Here is a 12,141-nt window from a genome sequence, read left to right on the forward strand (position 1 = left end):
ATCAGTAAGTGAGGAGAAGATGGTTGGGGGTGCGGTAATTAGAATCAGTAAGTGAGGAGAAGATGGTTGGGGGTGCGGTAATTAGAATCAGTAAGAATTTTGTAAAGGCAGAGGAAGGGATGGCCAATCTGGGCTCCCAACCATCAGCCTTTACTCACTATAATAATTCCAATTAATTTGTTTTCTTTATTAGTTAATATTAACAGTAGAATCTTAAATATTCATTATCTTAAAACTTTGTTAGTTTGCCAGTAAAATTACAATTGACTTATAACTTCAAAAAACCAACACTATTATTTAAATATGTTCATCATGTAAAGAAAAAAAAAAAGTTTTCATATAACATAACACGAACCTCAATGGGAGATTCAAATATTATACTCCTGTTTAAACTATAACATTGTAGCAAAATTGATTTAATTTTTAATTTGCTAATTTCAATGCATATTCTTGAATGTTGTCCTTAATAATTACCAAAAAATTATTGATGAAAGGAAAATTTCAGCTCTAGTCGGAAAACCTATAAGATAACTCGTAGCTCGAGTCCTAAAGAAATAACAAGCTATCTTTTATATGGCAGAGTCAATGTGTTAATAAAAGTCTATATTTTAGATCTAGAAATATCTCAAAAGTAAAACTAGCATGTTTTGAAAATAAAAGGTTTGTATCCTTTATAATTTTGTAGATCAATTTAAAAAAATATTTTAATAAAATAAAAGTAATATCTCTTTATTAAAGAAAGTTGAGTTTTGTTTGGTATAGTGTAGAACTGTTATGTAATATTTAGATAAGTAACTGTTCATTATGTATAAACCTTGTTATTACAGTTAGGTTGAATGTAGTTATGCAGAAAAGATCCAACAACAGTCACTAAACGACCATCATGACACATATTTCAAATACTATCTCATTTTTAAAAAATTAGATTTTATACAATATGATCGAACAACTGTAACAAAACAATTTGGTACATTTAGTAAGATCAAAACCTAAGTCTACAATTTAAGGATAATTTGGTGTTTGTAGATAAGATCTTTTTTACATATTTACCAATAAATGTTCTTAATCTTACAGTAGACTCATAAAACAATCTCATTATCTGAAGCACATATGTACATTAAATTAGGCATCGTTTTTTTATAATTTTTTTTTTTTTTTTATTAAATTCACATTAATAAATATTCATATCCAGTTAGAAAGAAATATCAAGCGAGACAATACTGAACGACAGGTCTACGATGATATATTCTTCAGTAAATACAAATTTGCAATAAAATATATAAATATAAAGATAGATTATAATGTTCTTATAGTGATCGGGCAGCAATTGGTATCACATTAGAGAACTATTTATAATAGATAGCCTTTGTTTAGGTACTTAGCCAACTATTCAAAAAGTATTAACTGATTGCTATAAATTATTAAATGGACTATAATTGCATTGGACTCATAACTGAATATTTTGTGACTATATTCATCACGTAATGCATTCCATGGCATGGTGTCTTGGCTATCACAGGCTTAGAGTATATTCTATATTATAACAAAAAAATAACAACATACAAAAGCTATCATTGTTTTATTTTGCTATGAAAATATACTATTCATAAAATAATTACAATTTCCAAATGTCAAATCATATAAAATGGTATAATTTGTTTTAAAGTTAAAGTATACTTATGAAAATAATATATGCACCCTCAAACAATCAATAAAGATTGTCTACATTATTCAATGAGTATAGAAATAGAAAAGTAAACATTATTCAACAAGCGTAGCAATACATTAAACAATACAAACTGAGTTTTTGTGTAATTTTAATAATAGAAATTTTAAGTTTTCCTATTGCTTTTTTATAATTTTAATAAACAAAAATCCAGTTTTGGTTTTTATAAATATTGGCTAGCTGAGAGGTTTATTGAGGCCAATTCAACAAGATCTCTGAATAAAGTTACATCTTTAATACACTTTATTGTAATTATAAACAATTGTTCTAATTCCAGATAAGTAGATAAATACAACTTGATTTATTTATTAATGTGATATTAGAACTATCTAATATTTAAAGAGTCATTCCATGTCCCAGGCTCTCTCATAACATTGAGCTAAATGTAGCATAAGTATACTTTTGGATGAGATACTGATTATAGTCAGGGGCTAAAGAATGAAATGTCAATTAGAGATCACAGGCTAGCAGCTAACAGTATTCTGTAAGTAGCCAATCAGCGGTATGGCAGCAGTAATTTGATAGGTTACTGAAATCATTTATCAGCAGAACATACTTAGAGTTGCTACCCACACTGTTCATTCCATCAGTTATTGCTTATACTCTAAATAAAGACAATTAGAGGCGAAGGCTTAACAACAATAGCCTATTAATAGTAATGATCGCCCGAGGATTGCTAGACAAAAGCAAAAAATTAACATGTCTTGGTTCAGCCTTAGGTATAATTTAGTAAAGTAACAAGAGCCTCTTTTTTTATTGAAATATTTTTTATAAGAGAAAAAGTGGTGAAGACACTATCTATATTGTCAACTACAAGAAACTTCAAAGATATAAAATAGAGAAACTAACATTAAAACAGATCAATTAATTTTACAGATTACACTATGCCTCTTTTAGAATGTATTTCATTAAAATTTCACATTTGTACCAAGAATGACTAGCCAAAATTTCAGTCATTTATAAAAAAATAAAATAAGAAAAGTAACAATTCCAAAAGAAAATTTTGACCTAAAAATAGCGATTAGAAGGAAGGTAGCAACGGAAGACTATTCTCCTTGCAGTTATTTAGTCCATTATTGAGAAACATAACAAATAATAACAGTTATTGTTATAGCAGTTATTATCTTTTGCACTGTAGATATCACATTAGTAATAAAATATTTCCAGTTTTGAATATTTATTCTCAATATAAAAACAATATCTACTTTAATCATCATCGTCATCATCTTCATCTTTCAGTTCTTGTAACTTCTTCTTCGCCATTAAGTATTCGTTATAATGCGCTTTTCTTTTCATTTCAAACTGCCTCTTCTTCTCTACAATTCAAATAAAAATTTATTCAATTTTCAATAGTTTGTTTCTATTGAAACATTTCTATTCTGGTGCAAACAGATTTGATATATAATTTATAGATCACTATTATTTTATTGAATTTATATCAAACCATTGAAATTTAGAAAATGAATCATAATAGCACAATAAAAAATCTTTTCAATGATATAAAATTGTAAGCCGAGTATTAAGATAAAAATTTTGACCAATACAAAATTATAACTACAAATATGATCTATTAAATTATCAATAGATGTGTTTTGAACTCAAAAAGGAATAAAAACTTAAATTAAAAGAAAAATCACTTCAATTAAAAGTACATGGAAAGACGGAAGGGAAGTTTAATTCTTCAAAATTAAAATTTACTAAAAGCATTAAAGAGGTCCTATTTGAAGGTAGAATAAACCATAGTCTTAATAGAAGCCAACAAATAGATTTTGCCTGAACAAATTAACATTAATTAAAAAAAAATTTCATCAGCCACAATCATTAAGTGCTATAAAATATAAATGTGATGAAATATAAATAATATTCACATATTTAAAAAATAAAATTAATATTTTAGTTCAGATATTAATAGAAATCAACAAAATGAACCATTAGGATCAAATATCTGAAAATCTATGACATAAAAGGATTTGAATTGAATATCATATTATAAATAAATTTGATACTTCACAATTATTGTCTATTACAAAATTTTGGTCTGTTATATTGAGTCCTAAGAAGGATTTAATCACTGCCAGCGACGATCTTGAAATACGTTTTGACATATGATAAAGTTAATATTTTATCGACTCTTACCAAATTTTTTCATAGTCCATATTTATATTTTTTTATTACTTATAATAATGAGAAGCAGTTGATTATTTCAAATAAACAAAATTACATCCACTTCGGAGAACAACAGTAAATAAGAAGTATGACCCTCAACAGTTATCCTATTGAAATGAAATAGCCTTTTATTTATGCAATACATACAAAATACACCTTTGTTGTCCTATTATTAGACAGTAAATAAGAAGTATGACCCTCTATGGTTATTCTGTTATTAGACAGTAAATAAGAACTATGACCCACTATGGTTATCCTACTATTAGACAGTAAATAAGAACTATGACCCTTTATGGTTATCCTATTATTAGACAGTAAATAAGAACTATGACCCATAATGATTATCCCATTATTAGAAAGTAAATAAGAAGTATAACCCTTCACAGTTATCAGATTATTAGACATTCCTGATTTTTTAAAAATATATTTTCATACCTATATATTTCAGATGGGTTTCTTAACATTTCTGTTTATTTACATTACATATTATGACCCTTAACGATTATCCTATTATTAGACAGTAAATAAGAAGTATAACCCTTAACAGTTATCCTTTTATTAGATATTCCTGATTTTTTTTAAAATATATTTTCATACCTACATATTTCATATGGGTTTCTTAACATTTCTGATTATTTACATTTTTATAACCATATATTTGAGATGGTAAAAAAAAAAAAAATAAAAGCTTTTTTTTAAATAATAAAAAAAAAAAATTGAAGCTTATATCTCACCTTTTGAAATGTAATTGTTGTGTGGCAAAGGAAGGGCACCAAGTACGTATGTATATATTTAGATATATATTAATATTGTTGCTCTTTAATAAAAGAGGTAAGAAGAAAAAAAACATTGAAATGTAAATCCCTGTTTTGGTCCTCTACTGACTGAACTAAATATAAAACCCCACATTTCCATCGTTGCTACGGCATTCAGTTACCTTTTGTCAGAGTAATATATTTCTCTAGTTTTAATTTTCAGATTCATTATTACTTCAATCATTACAAAGGATCAATGCCAGAAAAATGAAAAGAATACATAATAATGAACAAACATTATGGAATAGTTGATTTCTTAATTGGCTACAGTTCAACAGTCAATGAATATTCAGAACAATTATCAAAATAGTATTTATTTACTAAGAAAATATGGTCTCCTGACAAGAAAATGAATCAAAATATAAAAAATAAATACCTCTATCTTCTGGGGAGAGATCTTCTTCACCACCTGAATCTTCTTCCATTAATGGTAACTCTCTCCTAGGTTTCTCTGACTCCTCCCGCATTCTAACAATTAATAAAAAGATTATATAGGCATTGCACAATGCAATAAACATGAACTGAACAAAGTGAACTTTAAGATAATTGAAATTCCAAATGAAATATTTCTTATTCATAAAACTATTTTTAAAATTCTTATACCGTTATTTTGATCTACTGCCAAATTCCTTACAGAATTTTTTGAGTGACATTTACTGGTTTTATCCAAGTCTATATAATTAAGCAAAACTTGTAATCTCAGGTGATTTATTCAGTAATAAAAAAATACATTTGACTAGAAACACAGTCTGTTCTTCCAAAACAATTTCAAAAATCTGCATTGTTCCATTATGACAAAATGAAAACAAAAGTAATTATAAAGATATCTCAGGCTAACAAAGACTAGTTCCTTAGTAAAGAAATATTAACTGCAATGATTCATATCTTAATTTTGTTATAAATGTCATGAGCTTTAATTACTAAGCATAAAAAAGACAAATATTACCTCTTGGCAAGATCGTCAGGGTCAACACCAACTGCATCCGGAACATCTCTTTCGTAAGGTGTTTTAGGTTCGTCTATTTTCATATGTCCATAATCCTTACCAGGAGGATGTAAAGTCTCAAGAATGTTCATTTCATCAAATGTTGTCTCTTTTGAATTTTTCTGACTTTTCCTTGACCTAAAAATTGTGAAACAACACTTAAAGTGTCAAAGATGATTTAGAGAATAGGAAATAGAATTATAGTTTTGTATTGGAAATCCATTTGATTAAAGTTAAATAACTACCCTCCAGGAGCATCAGGTGCTTCAAAGCTAGAAGAGGACTTAAGGATTCCTTTGGGTGGTTTCATTTTGAGGTTATCTGATGGGTCAGTGCTTCTTCCAGCCATCACCTTACTCATTTCTTCTTAATATTGGCATTAACGGGCTCTGATTGCTGTCAAATGAAGGAGCGGCTCCAACAAATAACCATAACGCGACCTTATAAACAATAACACTCGCACAGATGGTCTCACTGCCCTAGTACAGAGCTTCCGCGATATCTTTAAAACACATCCTCAACTGAAAGGCTATATACCACCGATCAAAAATTTATTTACTTTAAGTTGGCGAAAAATTATCAAAAGTAACCTTATTGCAAAATTAATAAAGGCAATGTTCAATTTTTTCACAAACAGTCTGTTAACAACCCGGCCATCGGAAGGCGAGGAGGTTACTGAGCTGGTTACTTTTGTTGTGATGTTTATTTTTTAGAGTTGATTTTAATTGCCATTGCGTGACTGTTTGAATGTTTCAAATTTAATATTTGAATTGTTTCATTTTATTTTTTATGAAAGTGTTCACAAAATATGAAGTTCGCGGAACATTTGGCTGCTCATATTACTCCTGAATGGAGAAAGCAATATATTAACTATGAGGTAGGTATTTATTTCTCTTTCAAATTGTAATTCCTAACAATATTTATTACTTTATTTATATAGTTGGCTTTCTAAAGTACTGTATTTTTGGTACTAGTCATCAAATTAATTTACTTTAAAAAAAACAGTGATACTTCATGAATATCTGTTTAGTATTTATATACTCACATTTAAATTTCCCGTGCTATCTTTTTTTTTTTTTATGTCATGTAAAAACTTTCATTGTGTAGCATTAATGGAAATTTTATATTAAATAATCACACATTGATTGCTGCAATCATAGATAATTTCTATGGAGACAATACAAAACTAATGGACTTTGTTATCAAGGAATTTTCTGATTTATTTCAAATTTTAATTTTGGATAGCTTGACTTATGAGTCTCTAAGAAAATAAACATCGATTATTAAATGAACATGAGGATGTTTGTTGTTTATCAATTAAAATTAACAAAATATCTTGTCTTATTTTTTCAAATCTACTTATTTTTTGAAAATTGTATTGAATCTTTCTTATTACAATGGCTTTGACTTGTTTTGTTTGCCTTTGATCTTAGCCTTCACTACTAAGCCGATTTTTTACTTTTTTACCATATTAAATTGATTAAATCATCATATAAACCTTCTCCTCCTAAAATAGTAGATTATTTTATTTTTTATTGTTGAGGTGAGGTTCATTTTGAAGATCAAATATAAATTTTTACCAGTTACAATAATTTATTGCTTTAGTAAATTAATATTATATCATATGTTAGGATAAATATTGTATTCTTTGTGACTTTAGTCAAAATTTAAAACTTTAATGATTAATCTCATTAAATTACAATTATTTCACACATACATCTACTTTTTTTTTCTTTTTTTTTAAATTATTTATTTATTGTAATTTACAACTGTACAAAATAATACAATAGGTAAATATGTTGTATGTTTCATATACACTTGAAAATCTTGGGAAGGAACCACCCATTGGTGGTCTACTTTTTTAAAATATATTTGTATGTTATGGATCCTCAACTATGAAAATTTGTCTTTTGATCGTGATAAACCCTATTACTTAGATCCAAATTTAGTCCCTAAATAAGTAGTTGTCCACTATTTTTTAATTGTTGTTTTTCCTGATCACAAACCAAACTATCTACTTTATAAATCTTTAATGACCGCCACCTGGACTATCTTCCTACAATTTACCTAATACAGTCAGCTATCTTCTTCCAATATGACTCAACAAACACAGAGCCAGTTGTCATCTTTGTTTCAATCTGACAGCCCTGCAAAGTAAGGCGAAACATTGGTTAACAATAAATAGTTTTATTTACTATTTGGATACTTTTATTGACCGCCACCCGGACTGTCTAACTACAATCTACTTCATATGGTCAACTATCTTCTTAAAATATAAAATTATTATCGTTTAATGAGATTTTTATATAAATAACTGAAGTATAAATGAAAGAGAAAAGGCAAGCAAGTTAAATGTGCTACGATGAAAGGAATATGGTCCGGGTGCGGTCAAAAAAACTCAAATAGTAGAATTATACTATTTTATTGAGCCAACGTTTCGCCCCACGTTGCAGGGCTTCGTCAGGGCTAAAAAATGTGCTACCTAAGAAGATTGTAACTAGGGTCTGAAATCAGTATTAATTTCTTTTCAATAAATTTCCCAACAATATTTTCTGTATAATCTTTATTTTTAAACTTAATAAATAACTATTTATTTACTTATTATTAATTATTTACTTCAAAAGATTATCCGATATGAATTAAAAATGAATAATTGAAAAGCTATTAAATAAAAATTGTTCTTTAAATATATTCTAGTTTAATTTTTATGTTTTAAAAGAAATAAAACATTGTCTGGGTTAATTAGATTCTAGTTCTTAAAAAGTCGTAATGAATTTGTGACTTACAAAAAACTGATATTTTGTTACTTAATTAGGTATTACTAGCTTTAAGAATGATATCTATTTTATTTTTTATTATTTGCCTGACATTAAAGTATAGTACTGTATTAATAAAGATTCCATAATGTTTATGTGTTTGAAGGGTTTATGATAGGTCTTCCATATTAATTAATTTTTTTTTTTATACAACATCTCCATTATAAATGTAGCACCTATTCTCACCAATATCTCAAGTATAAATATAGCACCTACAAAGGAACTGTCACATTAAGGCCCATGACACTTTGAAATGGAATGGTGGAAACTGTATTATAGTTGCCACTGAGATGGTGGAATCTGTATAATAGTTGCCACTGAGATGGTGGAAACTGTATAATAGTAGCCACTGGAATGGTGGAATCTGTATAATAGTTGCCACTGGAATGGTGGAAACTGTATAGTAGTTGCCACTGAGATGGTGGAATCTGTATAATAGTTGCCACTGAGATGGTGGAAAATGTATAATAGTTGCCACTGGAATGGTGGAAACTGTACAGTATTTGCCACTGAGATGGTGGAATCTATATAATAGTTGCCACTGGGGTGGTGGAAACTGTATAATAGTTGCCACTGGTGGAAACTGTATAATAGTTGCCATTGGCATGGTGGAATCTGTATAATAGTTGCCACTGGGATGGTGGAATCTGTATGATAGTTGCCACTGGGATGGTGGAATCTGTATGATAGTTGCCACTGAAATGGTGGAATTTTTATAATTGCCATGAGGAGCATTTACTGTGCATTGATATATTACTTTGAGCAGTTATTGAGCACTAAGTCTGGCATGAAAGTCTTCAGTTTATATTACAGCAGTGAAGCGACTGTCCCTCACATTAAGTCTCATTTTCAGAATGGAACTTTGCATCAACTGCCAGGCTGTATGCATTGTATGACAGTAGCTGTTATGATAAGTTTTTACTTTAATAAATTTTAATTTAATTTTACTAAAATTAAAATTAATTTGTAATTGAAACTCTTGACTCTTTATAAACTTGGAATTAAAAATGAATTGTTATTTTCTATAGCTGATATGAGCGAGTAATAAAGTGATCCAATTGCTGAAGTTATCAGTTCATTACTCATTGCTATGAGTATGCTATAGTTAAATTAAAGGCAATGTTCCATTTTTTCTGTCTCTTAATAACCGTCAGAAGGCGAGGAGGTTACTGAGCTTCTCATACTTGTGTTGTGATCTTTATTTTTTAGAGTTGATTTTAACTGCCATTGTGTGACTGTTTAAATATATTGAATTTATTATTTGATTTGTTTAATTTTTTTTTACTAAAGTGTTCGCAAATTATGAAGTTCGGGAAACATTTAATTAAACACAGGATTCCTGAATGGAAAAAGCGATATATTTACTATAAGGTAGTCAGTTTTTCATATGTAGGAGTCGATTCTGTTATTTCAAAGGAATCAAACCCTTTTCAAAATCTAATGCATTTATATTAAAATATATATTTATGTATATAATTGAGGGGATTATATTCACAACTATATAATTTCTTTGCTAAAATATTTTCCATTTTATTGTTATTTCTTAAATTACAATTTGGCTTTCTAATTTTTGAAAACTGACTATTAGTTGTGCTATGATTAGGGTTAGAATATACAAGAACAAATAAAATAGACTCTTGCCATTAATAATGTTTTGTTGTGGGTAATCATTTCTATTATTTTCAGAATTTTGGCTATTATCTAATGTAACATGTTAATCTTACTAGACTTTAATATTCACTTGTTTAATTTTGTATAAATTGTTTGGAACTTTTTCATTTCCTGATGTACTAATGTTAATTTAATCATTTCAGGAAATGAAAGCCATGATATACGCTGGTTGTGAACAGTCTCCCTCAGCTGAAGTTGTAGAACCAGAAGTGTTGAAAAGATATAGAGCTAAGTTCGATGAAAAATTTTTTCATTATTGCGATAAGGAACTTAAAAAAATAAACACTTTTTACTCAGGTACTATTACTAAGTATGTTTGATTTATCTTGTGTGTTCAGATTCAAAATTTTATTTTTTTCACTACTTTAGAAAAATTAGCCGAAGCTACTAGAAAATATGGCAGCTTGAGAAGTGAATTGAGTGAAGCTTTAGAAAATGAGGACAAAGGAAGGAGGGGATTTTTCAGAAATCCTCCGAGAATCCTTCAGAAGAATGATGTTCCTGCCAGGAAAATTCAGGAACTCAAATTGGCATTTAGCGAGTTTTATCTCAGCTTAATTTTACTCCAGAATTATCAAAATCTAAACTTCACAGGTTTTAGAAAAATTATGAAGAAGCATGACAAGGTAATCCATCTCTACTAATGATATTTACCAACTGATTGTTATAGTTATTAATAGCATTTATTTTGTATTTTAGCTTTTACACGTCGACTTTGGTACGCGTTGGCATAATGACAATGTCACAACGTCCCACTTTTACACTAATAAAGATATAGATCATCTAATCCACGATACTGAGAACACTGTAACTAATGATTTGGAAGGTGGTGATAGGCAGAAAGCGATGAAGAGGCTGCGGGTTCCACCTTTAGGTGAAAAGCAGAGCCCCTGGACAACGTTCAAGGTCGGCCTTTTCTCAGGTTCTTTCATCGTTTTGCTCATTGCTGTTATATTATCAGGTGCTTAGCCTCGTTTTATATTTATTAGTTCATAAATATATTAAACATTTAAATTCTTGTTTGAGATTAGGTAATTTAGTTTAGAAAAACATCTTATGATCCTTTATCTCGACTTTGTTTTTCCTCTTTAACATTTTGTCCCTTGGGCCATTATCAAATAGAACCATGAGCAGACTTCTGTTTTATGTTCAATTAATACATTAAAAATAAAGCTATTATCGTATTGGCATAACTAAAATCAAGTGGAGGGGGGAAGTAAAAAGTGGCCTGCAAAGAGTTTCCCAAGCCAATCAGAATAATCCTCTTTGAAGTGAGATTTTCTTCTGGTTCATGAATAAAAATTCATCTCCTATTTTCCTCTAGAGCGACGGCATCAATATGCATGTGCTGAGTGACCAAATCAATATGCATGTGCAGAGTGACCAAATCAATATGCATGTGCAGAGTGACCAAATCAATATGCATATGCTCTGTAAACATGAGGTTTATTGAGTGATGACATCAATATGCATGTGCACTGCACTTCTGATCTGGTTAATTTTAATTTTGTCTTTAAGAGAGTAAAATATAGATTTCCAACCTTAGCAAAACCTTGAACACTCCGAAAAAAACAAAATAATACCTTATGTATAATTAAGAATGGACTAGCAAACAGTTTTTGCTAATACAGAATAAGTCAGTGTTTTCATCCTGTCATGAAACGATAGCAGTATCTAAGGAGTGCAATCTGAAAAGATACAAAAAAAAAAAACTAAATGTAGGGATATCGGCTGCAAAGTTTCATTTTTAATTTAAAAAGCAATCATCTCTTCAGAAGAAATTTTCTTATAACATAGTTAAACAAAAAAAGCTCATTGAATGGCATCTTGTTAATTAAGGAATGAATTGTGCCCTCCTTATGTCAGAAATGGCCAGGAAGGGGATAAACAAAATAAAAAAGTAAAATACGAGCAAGTAAGATATGAATATGAATATATATATTTATTTATCAAAAGGGACAC

General features: G+C 28.8%; 2 protein-coding genes across 2 annotated transcripts in view; one reads left to right on the plus strand and one right to left on the minus strand.

The window, feature by feature from the left end:
- Positions 1-1,132: 1,132 nt before the first annotated feature.
- Positions 1,133-6,371, minus strand: LOC106678081 (protein phosphatase inhibitor 2). Its single transcript, XM_014416381.3, has 4 exons — positions 5,938-6,371; positions 5,654-5,830; positions 5,084-5,175; positions 1,133-3,042 (listed from the first exon to the last, which is right to left on the minus strand). The coding sequence occupies exons 1-4, from the start codon at positions 6,051-6,053 to the stop codon at positions 2,933-2,935; spliced, it is 495 nt and encodes a 164-aa protein (XP_014271867.1). The 5' UTR covers positions 6,054-6,371; the 3' UTR covers positions 1,133-2,932.
- Positions 6,372-6,375: 4 nt separating this feature from the next.
- Positions 6,376-12,141, plus strand: part of PXo (P[[i]]-sensitive XPR1 orthologue) — a 26,215-nt gene continuing 20,449 nt past the window's right edge. Inside the window, exons 1-4 of the mRNA XM_014416379.3 lie at positions 6,376-6,569; positions 10,323-10,476; positions 10,549-10,805; positions 10,879-11,140. Coding sequence (XP_014271865.1) covers positions 6,501-6,569; positions 10,323-10,476; positions 10,549-10,805; positions 10,879-11,140 — 742 coding nt within the window. The 5' untranslated portion in view covers positions 6,376-6,500. The remainder of the gene's footprint in view (positions 6,570-10,322; positions 10,477-10,548; positions 10,806-10,878; positions 11,141-12,141) is intronic.

This window comes from Halyomorpha halys, unplaced genomic scaffold (genome assembly GCF_000696795.3).
Source record: "Halyomorpha halys isolate HHAL.00 unplaced genomic scaffold, Hhal_1.1 Scaffold122.1, whole genome shotgun sequence".
NCBI lineage: Eukaryota > Metazoa > Arthropoda > Insecta > Hemiptera > Pentatomidae > Halyomorpha > Halyomorpha halys.